The 19846-nt window shown below is 43.8% G+C and overlaps 1 protein-coding gene across 1 annotated transcript in view; it reads right to left on the bottom strand.

Annotated features, from left to right (window-relative positions):
• The window catches only part of LOC144669680 (A disintegrin and metalloproteinase with thrombospondin motifs 15-like), a 45414-nt gene extending 32983 nt beyond the window's left edge, over nucleotides 1-12431 (bottom strand). Inside the window, exons 1-2 of the mRNA XM_078532182.1 lie at nucleotides 11795-12431; nucleotides 5961-6349 (exon numbers count right to left, since the gene is read on the bottom strand). Coding sequence (XP_078388308.1) covers nucleotides 5961-6349; nucleotides 11795-12365 — 960 coding nt within the window. The 5' untranslated portion in view covers nucleotides 12366-12431. The remainder of the gene's footprint in view (nucleotides 1-5960; nucleotides 6350-11794) is intronic.
• Nucleotides 12432-19846: the final 7415 nt, after the last annotated feature.

Genomic DNA, 19846 nt, shown 5'->3' with positions numbered 1-19846 from the left:
CTCTCATGCCCCAGGAGGTGGACTAAGAGATTGGCAGTTCTGACCCCGATCACCAACACTGCGCCCTGAATCCCCCCGGGGCTCATCGGTGCGCCCAATGGCCATGACCACAGCGGTGAAGCAGAGTGCCATGAGGAAGATGGCATCAACCAGCGCCCCCGCTACCCAAATAGCGGGCACTGGCTCCGCAGGAACAAGGGGGCCAAGGCCAAGAAGCCATCCAGTAAAGGGACAAACATCCACAGCCAGAAGATAAATTAGCACAAGCAATCTGGTCATTTAAAGGGACAAAACAAATTAATATGAGTGAGTATAGGGGAATCAATCAATCTCGCAAAAATAAGCCAACTATACCTTGGGGATGTATTTTGTAGCTTTATTTCAGAGCAATCAGAAAAACAAAACCTGTTCTCTTTGGTTCTTTTCCACATCACTGAGAATGTAGAAGATTTATTTACATTGCGGTTTTTTATTTCAAGTTCCCATTAGATATTGGGGCTGAAAACCTTGGGTTGGGAACGCATCTCCTGATGTTACATACACTTAAATGAGAAAACTTGCTTTGATATAAGTGGTTTTGATTTAAATTGTGATGTCCAGCAACATATCTGCTACTTAAAATGGGGTACTCCCGTATAGCAACGAATGCTATTTTTCTAACTCAGTAAATTGACTATATGTCCACAGTTCCTAAAACGTTTGCTCCTTTAATAAGTTTCCACTGCTGCCCTTTTCATTCTGCACCTCAGATAAAAGCTTCCTCTGCCCAGCATTTCCTTAGTGGGGTGGAGCACTCTGAGACCTGTGCAATAAATTCAGATCAAGGATATCCAAATTCACTTTGAAGTTCGCACATTAGCAAAGTCAGAATAGCAGACGTGCTGTCCCTTTATGGCTTCTGGAGGTCAGGAAGCGTGTAAACGTCCGATGATCACTCAAACACTCCCAATGGGTCTGAATATCTTCCCATGAATAAAACAGACTGTTGATTGAATTTAACTGCTCAGGTCAATTACCTCTTCTCATTTTGTAAGAAATAGTGCAATTTGAAAGTGACGCCGTTGGAACAAATAAAACATACCATGTGGCAAAGCTGTTCATGAGACTGAAATGCAACATGACACGAATCGTGCATGTGCAAGTTGGCACGTGCTACTGCACTAAAGTCACATTTTGCCACATTATGGGAGGGATAATGTCGTTCCGATGCTGTGCCACAGGAACCACAGCTCCACAGGCCCTGTGTACTCTGCTCTCAAGCTCATAGAATGTGAGGCTGACTTCCTGGCATTTACCCAAAAATATCCCGAGGAGTGCCCAGAGATCAAAAGCTGGAATGCTAGGTGCCAGAGGCAATTAAAGAACTGAAAACTGCTCCTGTTTCACTGCCAGTTTGGTCCCAGCCACAAAGGGAGAGAGGTTCTATATCTTTCAGGCCTAAGAGGAGGCCACGTGGCCAGTTGGCACAATTTGCTTTTTTCTCATTCTGGTCCCATCTGAAGCACCCAAGAATGGCAAAGCTGAGCACCCAGAGTGCCGCTCAGGTGCTGCAACAGTATTGTGGAGTGATATTTGTCATTTGAAATGAAATACATGGCCTTAAATGAACCTTGTGTATAGCCAGAGTGCAGGTTTCCACTACTCATCACATCAGGCATGGGAGAGGCCTCAGGTCCCGATTATGTGAGGTGCTGGCATCCAAAATGCAGCAATGTTTCCATGCTTTACATGGCACCGTGAGCCTCCAGATTTTTGGCCATGATCTTCCTTCATAGTCAGTGTGAAATGTGCTGGATTGATGGGCAGGTTGATAGTTTGGTCACTCATAGACAGAATAAAATGGTAACACTGGTATTTAGACACACCACAGATTTCGATTAGCCACTTTACTGCGCCACCTCCAGAGCCTCTAAAAAGTCAGAGCTGCTGATCTAGGAGCATCATGGTAATATAGACAGGGTATAAGTTTACAAGCACACTTCCTGATCTAAGTAGGAATAAAGTGCACCACTGTGTCAGTTCCGCCAGTGTGACAAACATGGCATGCAATTCTTCTGCATCTTCCTCCTCTCAAAACAAAAAAAATGAATTGCAACGATTCCCCTGTAAAGAACTAAACTTTTGTTAATTTATGCCATAGCTGCTAAGTTAGGAGTGCTTTCAAGTAAGTGCACACTGGACAGTAGAACCAATTTCAAAAGGAGTTATTGTCTATCAGAACACAATTCCACTTTGCCAAGGACTAGCTAAGTTACAGCTGAAGATAGAGTTGCTTTTGTAAGAACTTCTTCAAACCAAGCAACTGATCCTGCAGGACATCAAACTGTTAATGAACATAAAACATTTTTTTAAAAAGAGCCTTGCTTGTGAAAGTGAAATTTAAGAGTTGTCACATATCATAATTTCCAGGTTTCTACATCTTAATAGAAGCACTTAACACATTCCTTTGTACAAAACTTTAAGAGAAGCAATAACTTTATAATATAAACCAGTTAACACATCTATTTAATGACAGAAGAATTTGATATTAACGTATTAAGCATTTGAATAATAATATCCCACAAATACCAGGTTCCAGCCAGTGTGCAGACAGAAATTAAGTACTTTGTGAATGGAGTTTCCATTGCTCTGTAAATGTATTCCACAGCACCTGACTGATTCAACACTGGAAAATTAATGTTCAGAATTTCACCATGATGAGTTAGTCTCCTTGACTATAATAGAAGCGCAATTTAGTTTGGTTAAACATGAAGTGAATTGGGGGATTGCCGTTTTCCATCATTAGCTAAGTTCCACTGTGTCAGAATTCATTGTAAATCTATTCTACCGTATGAGTTAACTAAATCAAGTATTTGTGGATATCCTTAGGTTAGTATTCTCATGCTTTATCTTTTTCATTGTGCCCATCTGGTTAAGTGCAATAAACAAATCTGGAAAGGGTAACAAATGCAGACACAGTGTGGAAAATCCCCAACTTTTGCCCAAAATGAGCGAGAAATGGGCAGGGTGCCATGCCACCTGCCTGAAACCAGCATGAGGAGGCAATGGTGCATCTTGAGATTTGAGCCTCATCTAAATATAGTTGGTGGGCGCTCAGTTGAGTGAGGACCAGTTACAATGCTGAGCCCATTGGCAGACCAGGCCTTGGTAATGGGAGAAGGTGTCAATCCCTGAGGTAGTGGAGTTGTTAAAAAAAAAGAAGCCTGGAGCCCTTTTATGGAAGTCACCAGCAGTTCCTTTAAGGAACACTGATTATGCTGCTCATTGACAGGTTCCAATGAGCAGAGCATGCATGGATCACACTCCACCCATCTGTACTTCAAATTGCAATCAGGTCCTACAATAGTGTAGGTCCTTGATTTCAGCCTCCCACTAGAGATGGGCAGGCATGCTCTTTGCCCATTTAGTGGCCCTTCTAATAATTGCTTTCGCTGGGCACTGGATAACCAAGAGGTGGCTGAAGTGCCCCCTCACCCCCCATTTTCAACTTCCGCCGGCTCATTTTTTAGGTGAGAAATGGGCAACCAGCAGTTTCAAGTCACTCCCAGTGATGCAGGAACTGGATGGCTAAAGAATGTGCTTTTGGCCACACCCATCACAGACTGGATGGGCCAAATGGCCACCTTCTGAGCTGTACTATTCTGTGATTCTCTAGTACAAGAATACAACAGTTTTGAGAAGATGTTTCAAGCTGCATCCCAAATTTCACTTAAATCCCCAACCCTTTTAAACAATTTCAGCACAAAGAATTACTGCTCATATTGTGCTGAGGTTTGCATCTGGCCAAGTATATTGGTCAAACAACCTGGATGGTTCAAAATCAAGTAATTTGGCTAAAATACATGGTTGCATCTGTAAATAGCATAGATTTCAAGGGAGGTTCGTTAGAGCACAATATAGTTATGATCAAGGTTAGTAAATACTGTTTACGCTTCAGGATATTCATGCAAATTGCATCACATGGCTAGTTACAAGGCTTGATTCTAATATAACCAAATCTTAGGCCTTAACATCAGCTAAACAGATGACAACATTTGCGTTAGTTCATATATTCTTCAAAAGTTTATCGCTGGAGCATCTGGGCTTTTAAGTTTTAAAGAGCGAATGTTGATTTTGAATGCATTAGATGAAGGGACCCTATAATTGCAAATTGGGGTTGTTTTAAACCAGGGAGCAAAGCCAGTAAGGCATGAAAACAAGAATTATAGAAAGGAAAGTAACTATGGTATACACCGAAAAACAGAACATGAGAAAGTAAATGGTGTGTGGTCTCAGAGGAGGGAAACATGAATGCTAAACACAGGTTAACAAATTATGCATTTCAAATTTTTTCAGATATTTTGAGTCCAAAATATGCCACTTAAAAAGTAATCAGGAAATGTGGAAATATAGATGTAAGGATATATCTGAAGTTGAAGGGAAGCAGAACTCATGCACACCTTACCCAAAACTGAATGTGTAGAGATACATTCAGAAGGAAATGCAGTATTGTGGTGAGTGGAATTTTTAAATACCTGGTTCACCCTATTGCAGGTTATAGGCTTGGAATGTATCAATTGATCTGTCATCCTAAACCATAATAGGACTAGGAAAGCACCTGGAAACTCCTGTGGTCATATAGTGCATACAAACAAAGCTTGCAGTTCTGTAAAACCAATAACACTTATCAAAGCAAGAAGACAGACTGCTGCCATTAAAAGCAGTCATGGTGCTACAATTGACCTCAGTGTCTTTGGGCTTGGGAATAGAAAACTATAATCAGGCAGGGTGCCACTCCATTAGCAGTCTATTTGCTGTTGAATGTACACATGTATGGGCATAGAGGAAGAACAGAATTGAGCTCAACTTGTGATAATCCATAGATGGACAGTCTGCTGACACTCATTGTGTAGTCCACTTAAGAAAGACAAGAGTGGAAAGGTACCGAAGGGATGTTTGTACACTTGTACCCAAATAAGAGATAGATGTGGAGGAGAGAAAAAAAGTAAACAAATAAAGGGAATTATTTTATGATTTAGACTGATTCATGACTCAAAGAATGTTCAATATTGTTTCACTTGAGCTGGCTGAGTCATTTCACACAAACCCTTGTTACAGTGTTTAATCATTACCTTAAATTAAAGACTGATTTAGTATTGCTATTTTAGTCTGACCAAGTATATATTTAATTGAGTAAATATCTAAACTAAACATGTCACATTAATAACCAAGCCATCAAGAAACTGATTTTGTGAACCTGAGGAGACATTAGTAGTTAACAATTAACAGGATAAAACACACAAGCTGTCCAAATGAAGAGGAGCAGACACGAGTTTCAGGGTCAATGCTCCGGTGGCCCAGAAGTAGAGCTGTTTTGGCACGTTGAATTTTGACCTATTAAAACAAAAATGCCTAACTCTGCATATGAATATAACATGCCGATTAAAAAGCCAGTTTAGCTCTGCTCTCTGCTAAATTTTAGTATCTGGCACCTATCCTGAATAACAATAAAATAAATACAAGGTGAAAATGTGGTTAAGGTTTGCACTAGATTCTCTGATATATTTTCTTTAGAAACATTGTAAACATCCGGTATAAAGTGAGAGCTTTACATTCTCTTCTGTTAGAGAAAGAACCTCACTGCATGACACATTAGGCATTAATAGGTTATGCAGTTCATTACGACCCAGCCCATGGCATAGAGATTAAACTTGTCGCATTTTAGTGGAAACCAAATTCCTGATGGAGCAAGATGTAAGAAATGGAGCAGAAGGAGAGTTATTTGAGCTGTCGATGTGGAACTGACAGTACAGCCATGTGTTAGGCAATAGAATCATTCTATGTTCTAGTGAGGAAAGATCCGTGCAGACAAGGAACTTACACTGGTAAAACACCATAAAACCAGAGACTGACTTTTCAGTGCTGTTAATAGGTACTGACATGTCATCAATCACAATAGAAAAGGGGACAAAGAAACATACCTGTTTTGTGAAAAGGACTGCAGTGTCATAGTACTCAGGATTCTTATCGTTGGCCTTGTTAAACTTTTTCTGCCACGCACAAAAGTTTCTCAGAGTTAGTGCTGCACTGCTGGAGATTTTTGGGCCCTTGTCTTCATGATTGATGACCATAAATTTCACCACCACAATGCTGACTGGGTTCAATATGCTGGGATGTTTGTATAACCTGGCTGCCACTGCCATTAACATCAGGACATAGTGTTTAAGATCATCACCGTGGAAGGTGGCCATAGACTCATCAGCCACTACTAAGGTTTCCACAAAACGGGGTATTGATGCAAAACGCTTGGATCTACTGGCCTTTTTACCCACAAATTCCCCTTTCGGTGAAGGATCCATAGTATGGGACGCTTAAAAAGAGAAAATTAAAATGTTAGCCAGAATCTGACGCTGGTTATGTAAAGTACAGAAGGACAAACTGCTATCTTCATTAACTAGATATTTGTTTTAAAAGTACATCACACAAACAAAGAAAAATCTTCATGTTCAATGATAAAACTTGCATCTGAATGGAATACTTAGTCGATGATATGATTATTCAACTATGGGTATAATAGTATTGTAAAACTGCTTTTAGATTGAATTTGTTAGCATACCTGTGCCACCGAATCCAAAATGACCATTGGATAAAGTGGGCAGCAATGCCAAAATGAAGTTGCCAGATTGTTAAGCCAGGCAAGTTTGTTAAAATTAAATGTCCAAATGGCCAGGATTAGCAAATCTGGCAAACATACTTTGGGATAACTGCTGACAAGTGTATCAGCAACGAGCAAAACTGGCATGCCCCTAAACTAAATAAATACAGTTTAAACATACAAGTACATAATTACACTGTTATCCATAATACCAATTAAAGCTATAATCAAAGCAGCTAGGTCCCAGTAACTGCCTCTCCGGAGTCAGACTTGCCATATCCCATTCATCAAAAATATAATTAGTTTTGAGTAGGCACGAATTATTGTACTGAGTTCAACAGACAATCTTAATAGAGAGGAGAGAATGAAGGATATGCTGAGAATGTGGGTGATCTATTTAAACAGGCCAGACTTGCTAGGACTAATGGCCCTTAATATCTTTACTACCTACCATCCAGATCCATGGAAGATGGAATAAGCAATCATTACTTTAAAGCATTAATGTTTCTGATCTATTATTAGACTTACATTCCAATTCTAAAAGCAATTCAAATAATGAAATACCATTTTCCGTCAATGAGTCAGCAAGGTTAGTCATTGGGTAAGTGACAACCATAACCCTACTGAATGAATTAAGATACTGTGTATTAGGTTTGCTGATTATGGTGGGAAAATATTGATAGGTGCTACATCATCATGTTTAGCACATCGAAACATCAAATCAGTATGAGTTACTATAGTGCCCCTTATGTTTCTCATGTATCTCCAGTTTTTAATGAGGACTGTGTGGTTAGAAAACTTTACATGTCCTGAAGTTGTTCCATTTAAAAAATGTAACATTGGGCTCCATTTCTCTTAGGTTTGTGGGTCTGGTAGCATTGGACAAGTGTATGGAACGTTATAAGTTGCATGTAGAAGCAAAGAATGTGCCCTAACTGTTTGGTCTCCAAGGCCCTGAATGGTTAGTCTTTTGGAAGCTTTGAGCTGCTACTCTTCTCACCTACCCCCACGCAACACCTGGCAATGCTGTCAGCTAGGATTGGCGCATGTGATAGGGCTACCTCTGAAAAGGGAAAAGAAGAAACATTACAGCAAATAATTATGAAATAGAGGAAAAGATGGAAATATTTTATTAGTAAAATGAATTGAATGAAGTGATCTGCTGAGCTATGTGAGGATCAAATGTGTCATAGTACCCCCTTTCTTTAATGAGGAACTGCACAAGTGCATTTGAGATCACTGCCAAGATTTATCCATCAAATTTAAAATTCTACTTGTTAGAATTATAATGGATATTCCAGTGCGCGTTCTATTGGCTGGAGAATGGAGATCTGTTTAAGTAACTTGATACCCTGTACTCCAATGTAAATTATTATTCCACCCTCCTCTTTTCTTAAAGGTGCCAACTCTTACTGAGATAAAGTTCGTCTGGGCCTGACGCCCTCTGGTATCTTGCCCAAGCAGCGATTCTCTGTGTGTGAAGTTAAACAGTAACTGCTGGCAAATCATTCAAGCATCAATAGACATTGCACTGAATTCAATCCACATACACCCATTTTCTTGGAGGTGTCAGCTGTGGCTCAGTTCACAGCACCCTCGCCTTTGAATCAGAAGGTTGTGGGTTCATGTCCCACTCCCGGAAACCAAGAACTGTGAATGTACTTGAAAGAGTTACAATCTGTGACTGTTGATAACTCGAAAGAGTTACACCCATTTTCTGCTAGGGATACTGGACAGTAATCAGGAGCAGGATCAGGAGCTGATTTTTATTACCTCCCTATTCCAGTGACTGAAGCTAATTGTTGCAACCAATTGTTGCTAGTCCAGGCAAGGTTAGTTAACTCAAAGTAGTTCAGGAATCAAACCTTTATGGCTTAACATCGAAAACAGATAGTGCATTTCTCCACAAAGGTATCTAAGAAGCTTCTAATATGGTGAAGCTGATAACATCATCACAAGTGGTTTGCAAACAGCCTGGAATTCTGTGACTGAATTGCACCATTTAACTCATTGTCATTTAGTCATTAGTCCAATTCCAGTTAAGAGCAAGCTGAATTTCTCCAAGGGAGAGGTGACAAAAACGTTGTTCTCAGCAGAAATTAACTAATGATCAATAACTGATGTTCTCAATGATATGCAATTTAGGAAGAGTTTGTTTTAATCCACCAGTGAATGTCATGAGGCACAATTAAGGCGCAACAGTAATTCACATAAAACTACAGAAGGTTCTTAATTAAGTTAGATTCCTCATTCTGATTGTCCTGAATTCCCTGCGATTATAGGCCATGCAGTGACAGTTTGATTACTAAGAGGATAGGCTCAATTTTATAATTTTAGTCCAGTTGTCATGATTAGGGGAGGGTAGATTCAAAGTGCCCTTAAGTGGTCCTGGAATCATCAAAATAGTCATTACGCGCCAGAAGATAAGTTGAATAGTTTTCTATTTTGAAGATGCATCTCAGATTTGATTATCTTCCCACCATGTGAGCCAGTAGTAAAAATGAAATAAGGGTGGGGAGGAAGGGGAAATGGGGAGGGAGGGGTGGGGAAAGGAAATGGGGAGGGGCAGGGAGGGGAAATGGGGAGGGGCGATGGGGAGGGGACGGGCGGGGAAATGGGGAGGGGACGGGTGGGGAATTGTGGAGGGGTGGGGAAATGGGGAGGGGAGGGGAGGGGAGGGGTGGGGAAGTGGGGAGGGGAGGGGTAGGGAAGTGGGGAGAGGAGGGGTGGGGAAGTGGGGAGGGGAGGGGTGGGGAAGTGGGGAGGGGAGGGGAGGGGCGGGGAGGGGAAATGGGGAGGGGAAATGGGGAGGGGCGGGGAGGGGAAATGGGGAGGGGCGGGGAGAGGAAATGGGGAGGGGCGGGGAGGGGAAATGGGGAGGGGCGGGGAGGGGAAATGGGGAGGGGCGGGGAGGGGAAATGGGGAGGGGCGGGGAGGGGAAATGGGGAGGGGCGGGGAGGGGAAATGGGGAGGGGCGGGGAGGGGAAATGGGGAGGGGCGGGGAGGGGAAATGGGGAGGGGCGGGGAGGGGAAATGGGGAGGGGCGGGGAGGGGAAATGGGGAGGGGCGGGGAGGGGAAATGGGGAGGGCTGTTTGGGGATAGGGAGTGATATGACAATAAAGCAAGCCATTATAACCTGAACTACAACAATGGATTATATTCATACAGAGCCTTTAACGTAGGAAAATGCCCCAAGACACTTCACAGGAGTGTAATAAACAACAAACAATTAATTATTAGGACAGGTGACTAAACGCTTAGTCAAACAGCAAGGTTTCAAAGGAGGAGGGACAGGTGGTGAGACAGAGATGTTTAGCATGGAAATTTCAAAGTGTATCATTTAGATGGATAAAAGCACAGACACCAATGGTGGCTAAGGAGAAGGGGGGAATGGACAAGAGGCAAGAGTTGAAGCTATGAAGAAATTCTGGAAGGGTGTTACAGGGAAAGGGAGAAGCAAAGCAATTAAGTGCTGTGAAAAGAAAATGAGAGTTTGAAAATCAAGGCATTGGTGAATCAGGAGCCAACGCTCATCAGTGAGCACAGGAGTGAAGGGTGACAAGGACTTTGTATGGGTTAGGACATGGGCTGCAAGTGTATGGAAGGTGGAGGATAGGAGGCTTGTCAGGAGAGCAATGGAATAGTCAAAACTGTGGACATAACAAAACCCTGGATGGGGATTTCAACAATAAATAAGCTGAGGTGAAACAGGAGGAGGCATACAGTGTTAGGAGTGAGTGGGTGATCCTTGAAATGGAGAGGGTTTGGGTTGAGAGCCCAGCACAGAGTCAGCTAGGCTGCTGAGGCTGCAGCCTGCTCCTGATAAGGAAGGGCGATGCAATCAATGGCAAGTGTGTGGAGTTTGTTCTGGAGGCCAAACATAATGGTTTTGATCTTCCCAATGTTTGATTGGGAGAAAATTGCAGCTTAACCAGAGTTGGGTATCAGACAAGCAATCTGACAGGTCAGACGCTGCATCGCACTGTCGAATGCCCCCCTTCTTTGGCAGCAGATTACTGCAAATTAAATACTTTAGATTGAAACTGAACGTATTTCCGAATTAACCAAGATGGGAAATGCAGGACGTTGCTGGGCAGGATTACTATTGCAAAGCCTGCAAAGGGTTAACAGCCAAAGAGACTCCGGTCACGTGGAAACCGCTGGCCTGTCGATGATTCAGCTGCAATATGTTTGACCCACCGCCGCTGTGAGGCAGGGAAGGCGGTTCAGGGCTCTGGGAATCATAAGAACAGACATCATAATCAGCAGAGCATTAGAGAGCCCTCGCTCCCGCCTGGATGACGGACTGCCAGCAGATGTGGGTAAAATATACAGCTGCAATGCGGGGGATCACACAGGACATGTTTGATCACGTGAAGCTCAGGGCTCCCTCCCCCTTCACTTACATACAGTAAGGGAGCAGCACAAATGCTCACTTGTGTCCTGACATAACCACCATGGGCTGGAGCTTAGAAACTCCAGCTCAACAACTATCAGCGCTGACCAGGGGGAGGAATGGAGACAGGGGGACAGGGGACAGGGGGACAGGGGGGTTGGGGTGAAAAGCCAAGTCGCCCTTTTGCAAATACTGAAAGAAAATGTCCTGCGTGCCGCATCCCCGCTAGGGCAGAGTAGAGCCGCAGCCACAGTGTGCACACATCTTATTGCTAAAAGACACACTGCAGAGTGGCTGGCGACGAAATTTCGGGGTGAGTGCAGGAGAAAAAGAGCGGGAGTGCAGTCAATAAATGTTTTACCCATATTAAGTCAGAAGTTACGGCGCGACTGCGAGAGATTTTGGGCAGCTTCAGTTCTGCAGATGTGGACCTGGATGAGCGCGAAGGCAATGCTCACAGTCCCTGTCTGGTCAATCTCTGGCAGCATCATTTACACAAACTGAGCTCATCCACCTTACTGACACCTAAACTGAACCTATTGCACTCGATTGAAAATTAAAGCGCAAATCACACGGACCCTCCCATCTTTCACGATCATGTTGCTGTTTCCAATACCAGGGAGACTGATACAAGTGTGATGTGGAAAAGAGAAGGATATTGTTTTTTTCTGTTGCGTCTGATAAACTTAAGATGAAAGTGGCGTTGCAAACCATCCAGTGAGAGAGAGAGAGAGGGGGAGAGAGAGAAATAAAATCAGATCACCTTTAAATTTCTCCAGGACTTGTAGATTTGCAGTGGTCCCACTCACTCCACATCTGGAGGTGGCGTTAAGCAGGGGCACGGAGACGCTCCTGCGGCGGATAAGGTGCGGGCTCTGGGCACCTGTCACCACCGGGCTCCCGCTCCCGTTCCTCGCCGGCTGGATGAGATACTCCGATCCGTTGGAGCCGAAAGCCCCGTGTATGCCGCCGCACAAGCTGACAGCTGCAAAAGACGTCGCGTCGGCGTTCACCGAGCCCGAGTAGAAGCAGTGGTTCAAAGTGGTACCCCAAGCAGCGCGGGGCGATGCAGGCACTGACTGCACCGTGAAAACCGGCGCCAGGAAACTCGCATCGGGCACCAAGTGCAAATAAAACTCCTCGTCGAACGCCACGATCTTAAAAGCCACATCCTGCTCGCTGACATCTTGCAGGCCCTTTCGGAAGAAATGCTTTCGACTTGATACACCGTCCAGCCGGACAGGGGTGACTAACTGACTGTCCCGGGAGTCAGCAGAGTTTGGAAAGGCGAAAATCAAAGCCAAAACTACCATCGATCTGGGCACCGCTAACATTGTTCTCTGGGTTCCTTCAGGAGGCGAAATCCCTAAAAAAAATAGAGACAATCACTCTCTCTCTCTCACACACACATACACACACACACTCACCCACAAAACACAACACGGATCCTTCATATATATAAAAAAAAAGCAGGAGCGCGGAGGAGTTCCTTGTGCATTGAAAATAAATCCAGGAATATGTTCTCAGCAATCTGTGGGCTCTGTAATATAAAATCCACCGCTGGAATATGACTGCTCCATTACCTCTGGTACCGGTGTGTTGGAGTGTGGACTGAGCCTGTGCTTTATATACATTCTGTCATGTGTAAAAAAAGCCGTGCAAATCAGGGCAGGGACCTCCACGAAAATGCTTATTGGACGTGGGCGCTTTTATATATCTATATATATAATGCAGTGTTCCGCCACTTAGAGGCGGTTTGGCCTCCTCCTCCTCCTCCAAATATTATCTGTGCATCCCACCCATGAGCAGATTTTACTCTGGTCAGGGTCCAGGTTTTTATTATTTCAACTTGAGGTACCTGACGTGAGGAGGGACCGAATGGCATCACCCCCCCACCCACCCACACACACACACCCCCCACACACACACACTCCCACCCCCACCCCCCCACACTCCAATTAACTCCTCCACTGTAGGGCTTAACTGTCACGTTTAGAGTCAAGTTGCTACCTCTATGTGGAATCGATGAAACACCAGCTATCGGGGTGGGTGGGGGGATCGTTTTTGCTGCTTTGGGCTGAGGTTGTCTCCCCTTCAACACTCTTAAAGTGAACAGCCTCACTCATCCGGCCGATTATTGAAAGAGCAGAGACTGTGCACAGAGACGCGTTGCCCCTTTAATTGAAATGATTATTTGCATTGTGCACTTTTTTTTTTGAATGGAAACCAGTTGTTATCTAAACTGGAATTCCAGCCGCGAATCTGAAGCGCCACATTCTTGCACACATTCCCGGGTGGAAGGCGGGGGGATTGAGAAAGGGCAGATAAGCAAACGCGGGGAAGTTTGCAATGGAGAGAGGGTCGGGGGATCCAGCTGTGAGCGCCTCATCCTGTGTCCCCAGCCCTCCGGAACACTGTGTGTAGAATGAAGCAAGGGCTCGTGTGTCAAATCATTGCACTGTCACCACTCTGAACCCAGGCTGGGGCACATCAAGATTCTGCACCACATTTATATTTGACTAAGAGGCAATGCAGTATCGAAGAGAAGGCAAAGTGGAGGAGCCGCTCCAGGAATGTCAGCACAGTCAGCCAGCGTCTCCCAATCTCTAATATCTGGACACATTTACACCTTCGGGAAAGGTGAACACCTTTACTCTCTACTTCCGCAGCGATCAGTGAATCTGAATCGATCTGTCATGTACACAACACCCCGCTTGCTACGGGTAGCACTTACCTAGCCTATGTGCAACTTGTAAACAAAGGTTCTTCCAGTCGGACAGACCTGTCCCGCTAACTGGCTGCAGATGTTTACACCAATATTCTCCTGTTAATAAAACACACAATCTGCTCATTCCCAAAGATTTGATTTTGTAACGGGTCAGTTGGAATGCGGGCAAATTGAACAAGGCTGCAGCTTCAATGGGTTTACTGCAGTAAGTTTAAAATGAGCGAAAGCAATGAGTTATTTACATTCGGGGAGCAATGATTGTTGCTTGCTTGGGGTCAGAATGTTTTTTTTGCCTGATTCTGCTTTGACTATTTGCAGGACAACAGCGCCAACGATGAGCTTGTCTGTCAACCCGGGTACTGCAAGCGGTGCCTGGGCTGACTCACTTGCCTGCGAGATATTCATCGCCCTCCCAGCTCCCGCGGGACCTCTACCGGTTTAAAATCATTGGTCAGACCTCGAACAGTGTCACAGACGCTTTCCCTAACGGGTATCTCGCACCCTATAACCACCACATCCTGCAGCAGATAACACTATGTATTATATATCGGCCAGAATGATGATTGAGACAGACAGAGAGAGAGAGAGGGAGCAGAAAATGCCTGTGATGATCCAGAGTGGGGATCACATCAGCGTTAAAGTTATCAGTGAGGACATTGCCCTGTCTCAATGTTTGATGCTGTTAGCAATTCATCTTAATAGAGACATAAATTAAAGATCCAGCGGCTTTTTTTTTGGGGTATGATATTTATTTCGCAATTTAAACAGAAATTTGCAGTGGAGCCCCAGCAACTTTCATTCTCCAGACCAGCCTTCACTCACCTCCCACCTCCACCAATGTATTCGTGCGATTGCGAAATGCTGTCTAGCTCCTTATCACATCCTCGTTATCGGCTGAGGGATTTGTGTTTTGAGTTAGCTTCTGTTCCGGGGAGAGCCCCAGCTCTGCCTATTAAACAGGTGGCCCTCCTTGTGCTTGTTTCTGTTCAAGGCTCGGCACCGCCACCTAACGGTGACATGGCAGCCTCGGCGCTAACTTCAACAAGTGGGAAATTGTTCGTGGAAGTGGAAAAGTTACTCACTCATTCTCGCCCCGTTTAATTTTTAAGCCCTCCCCTTGCATTCTTCGACCCCTGTAACCTTCAGCGCTGCCAACTCAAGCAATGCTGGTCTTTCTGCTATTGGTCTTGTCATATTCTAATTATAGCACTTACAGGTTTAAAAGGTGAGGTAACAAAATATTTACATGATATAATGTTAGTGTGAGTGTTACAATGAATAGGATTAAAGGTCCTGATTTGTGCTCCAACATCTCACAGTGCAACTTACAATTCAATGTAACTGTTAATCGCTGTATATTCGGGATTCCAAAGCAGCTATTGGATGTGGACAGTCCATTGTCTACATCCTTGACAACAGTGGGACCACTTGAAGCATATCTGACAAAACCATACAGCACTCACCACCACCAAAACTCAAATATGCAGAGTGATTGTCATCACCAACCTCTTGTATGGGTCAGAATCATGGATTCAGTACAGAAAACAGATGTGTCTGCTGGAGTGCTTCCATCAACCCTATTTTCAATCTATTATGATCATCAGGTGAGAGGACGACAGCACAAACAACGAATCCTCATCAGAGCCCGTCTGTCCAGCATTGAATGCACTCTCTCACAATGCCAAATGTACTGGGCAGGACATGTGACACACATGGAGGATTCCAGGATGCCAAAAGAAGTGCTTTATGGTGAACTTTGCTCCGGTCAGTGAAACTGAGGTGCACCTCACAAACGCTTCAAAGAGCAGCTGAAAAGACAGCTCTCCCCAGCTGGCACTGACCAATGGGTCTGGGCGCAGGAGGCTGTCAGAGATAGCTGGCGCACAACAACCAGGGTGGCAACCTACAAATTCAAAATAAACGGACGTGAGGCTGTTGAAGAAAGGCACAGGGAATGGAAGGAATCTACCTACACCCGAGTCCCTCCAGACCAAGAGTTCCTGTGCCCCAACTGCTCAAGAGCCTGCAGATCAAGGAGTGGTCGCTTCAGTCAACAATGATCATTCGACTACCACAGAGACAAGCCTTCCCATGATCTTCACCTGCAAAGAATCTGCAATCACATTCAGGATTCCAGTCTAGCAATCTATCAACACAGCATTCAAAGGGATCCCATTTGCCCTGCCTTTGCCTGTTGTTAACCTTCCGTGAACATCAATGATGCCACTGGCTCCATTTTGAAAAAGGCCTATGCCCGAGTGTCCAAAGCACTCACCTCTTTCAAGTGATCACAGAATTGTTAGAGCACAGAAGGAGGCCTTTCGGCCCTTTGTGTCTGCGCCAGCCTTCTGAATGAGCAGTGCACCTAATGCCATTCCCTTGCCTTCTCCCTATTGCCCTGGCCTTCTTAATATAGAATCACGGTACTATGAAGTAAATAGGACCTTGAATGCCATTTCTGGTCAGAACTGGTCACTTGGTTCCACTGACATTAGACTAAAGAGTTCCTCTATAGGTAAGCATCCAATTATCTTTGTGCAGAGCACCTCAGGGACTTGTAAACATAACTGAGGTTGTTGCCAGCCCTGGACCCCTACCCTCATGAATGGAATAATAAACCAAATGTCCCCTTCATGTTCTGGTGGTTCAGGGTTATGTTAAAGACACCATAGCATTTTTCAAAGAAGGGCAGCAAAATAGCCCAGTAAACTGGCCAACATTTATCCATCAAACAACACCATCAGATTTTGGCATATTGATAACCATCTTAAATAAGAAAAAGCCCAGTCTCCTCCCCTTGACTTTCAACAGCACCACCATTGCCAAGATACCCCTCCCCACCATTAACGTCCTTGGGGGGGGGGGGGGGGGTCATCATTGATTACAGCTGAACAGGATCAGCTATGACAAACTCATGGCTAAAACAGCAGGACAGAGGCATGATATTCTGTAATCAGTGGCTCAGCTTCTGAACCCTCAATCCCTTACCACAATCTACAACATTTAAATCAGGAGTGTGATGGTATACTCACCACTCATGGAACCTGCATCTTTAACAACACCATTCAAGTCAGAGCAGTTCACTAGATTAATATCCACTTCTCCAATCGAGCCACACTGTGACTATGGTATATACAATATCCAAAATGCATTGCAGCAACTGGCCAAGGTTAGATTAAGCATGTCTCCCTTTCCTGTGATCTCAGTCACAAAGAAGAATAGGAATCTTGAGAGCACCATCAACAACTTGCATTTATATAGTGACTTTAACCTAATAAGATTCTTTAATCCAAGATTCTTTACTAGCATCATCAAACAAAATTTAATACATAAGGAGATATTAAGTCAGATGGCAAAAAATCTTGATCAAAGAAGTAGGTTTCAAGGAGCGCCTTAATGGAGGAAAGAGTGGTAGAGAGGCAGAGGGAGGGGATTAACTGCACACGCGCATACTCCGGAGGTCGCTGTCCAGCTTGCTCCATAACAACAGTAAGAGCTATTAGACTCAATGTCACTCTCAACAGAAAATCCAGGCCAAAAGTCACCGTATTTCAAAAATTGCATGTAAGGCATGATAACACATTAGATAAATTCTTTTTCTTCCATATACTTATTCATAGCTCCTTCAATTACCAGAAATTTATCTGCCTCTTTTTTAAAGGGATTATTTAATTTTGTATATTTGATTTTTACTCACAACTGTTTGTGCTTATGGTTCCTAATGTTACTTTATCACCTTGGCAATTTCCTAGTGTACAACATGTTAATAGGATACAAGCTGATTGATGGAGCCAAAACTAAGGCACAGAGCTTTTCTTTATCATGGGAATTTATTGGCTTGTTCAGTCTCTCAGCTCTTCTCCCATTCCAGCCAGTGTCCCACCTATCCCCTATTTATATGTGCTCTAAGACAAGTAGTACCGAGCACCCATTTCCCCTAACCTTAACAATGACATTAACAAACCTTAATAATGTAATTAACAAGATATTAACACAGCACACTGTGCTATCTCATTCTTAATCTATAGTGGTGGTTCTGTTTTCACAACACAGACCCTGACCTGTGATCACCTGATATGATACACAAATAAAGCAGGGGAAAAAAATAAAAGTTAAAAACAATCATATCACTGATACTGAGTTAGCTTTCATTTGGATAGAACCCCATACAAGTGTGAAAATTACAAAGGGTAGTTACAATTTTCAAAAGTTATACCCTGTGTGTGGGGGCTTCAATGTTATTGAAAATGAACTCTGTGCTAAAATTTTAATAACAGCTTTTATAAGGAGTGTATGGCTGTGAGCACTTTGGTTAAAGTAAGCGTTTCATGTGCTAAACTATAGTTTCTTTACTGTTTTGTAAAGATAATGTCCTATTCTTAGACTCTTTTAGCAAGACAGGCATAAGATAAAACACTGTAGCATCAGGGATGACTTCCATATGAAGAGTGCATCTAATTGCAGTAAATATCATGATGAATTGATCGCACTCACCACAGTGCTGCGGTTAGTATAGTATTCAAAATGTTGGTTATTATAAAGCCATGGTGGGATTAACATGCCCTCTCCTGTCTGTGCTATAATTACATTTGATGCTGTGTCAAAGGTCAGGGTCTCCAGACAGCAATGTTTGTCTTTCCCATTAAATGTCCCCACATGACATTCATCATGTCAGAACAATACTCTGGGGGAAGCATATTTAATCTCAAGTAACTAGCCCCATGAGCAATGTTAAAAAAGCTGTTTATAACTCCCCCTACTGGGTTGAAATGCTCACCTTTCAGAGCAGCAAGACACCTGTCTGGACATTTGCCATCTTGGGTCTGGTCTGAAGCATGTGGCAAGCCTGTCCTCAGCTACCTCTTATTACATTGAGCCAGGATCAACATCCCTAAAGTGAGTGAATGTTCAGTGTTGGCTGAGCCTTCACTTAAGGATGGATTCTCAACATACATCTCTCGGTTAGATCTCTCCTAGCCTGCTTTCCGTATAGTGCCTCTCACAACGGCACAACTGAGATTTAAAGCTCAGTGAATGAGGGGGATTGACACTGTTCCATTACTCCATAATCCCAAACATAGCACTGGCATGAAAGCCCTCTATTAATAAGAAATAAACAGAACGTATGTTTGGGTCTGTAACTGATGAATATCTAGAAATGTGTACCTTTTAAATATGATTTGAGCAATTTGATTCCATTAATTACAGAGAAACAGACATTCTCATCTTTATGTTAATACAGTAGCTCCACCCTCACTTGATTCCTGGACCATTGTTCGGTTTAGAGGTGAGATAGCCCTGATTCAGAAGAGGCGAGGTGAGAGTGACAGCCCAAATCCAACCCAGCCAATCACCGCCCCATCAGTCTACCCTCGATCATCAGTAAACTGATGGAAGGGGTCATCAACAGTGCTATCAAGCAGCAATTGCTTAGCAATAACCTTCTCACTAACGCTCAGTGTGGGTGCTGCCAGGGTCACTCAGCTCCTGACCTCATTACAGCCTTGGTTCAAACATGGACAAAAGAGCAGAACTCCCGAGGTGAGGTGAGAGTGACTGCCCTTGACATCAAGGCAGCATTTGACCAAGGGTGGCATCAAGGAGCCCTAACAAAACTGGAGTTAATGGGAATCAGGGGGAAAAAACTCTTCACTGGTTGGGGTCATACCTAACACAAAGGAAGATGGTTGTGGTTGTTGGAGGTCAGTCATCTCAGCTCCAGGGCATCACTGCAGGAGTTCCTCAGGGTAATGTCCTAAGCCCAACCATCTTCATCTGCTTCATTAATGACCTTCCTTCCATCATAAGGTCAGAAATGGGCATGTTCGCTGATGATTGCATAATGTTCAGGACCATTCGCAACTCCTCAAATACTGAAGCAGTCCCTGTCCAAATGCAGCAAGACCTGGACAACATCCAGGCTTGGGCTGACAAGTGGCAAGTAACATTCACACCACACAAGTGCCAGGCAATGAACGTCTCCAACAAGAGAGAATCTAACCATCGCCCCTTGACGTTCAATGGCATTACCATCACAAATCCCCCACTATCAACATCCTGAGGGTTACCATTGACCAGAAACTGAAC

Source organism: Cetorhinus maximus, chromosome 2, assembly GCF_964194155.1.
Source record: "Cetorhinus maximus chromosome 2, sCetMax3.hap1.1, whole genome shotgun sequence".
In the NCBI taxonomy this organism is placed as follows: Eukaryota; Metazoa; Chordata; class Chondrichthyes; order Lamniformes; family Cetorhinidae; genus Cetorhinus; species Cetorhinus maximus.
Note: the sequence above shows the minus strand (reverse complement) of the source record. Positions and strands in the feature narration are given on the sequence as shown.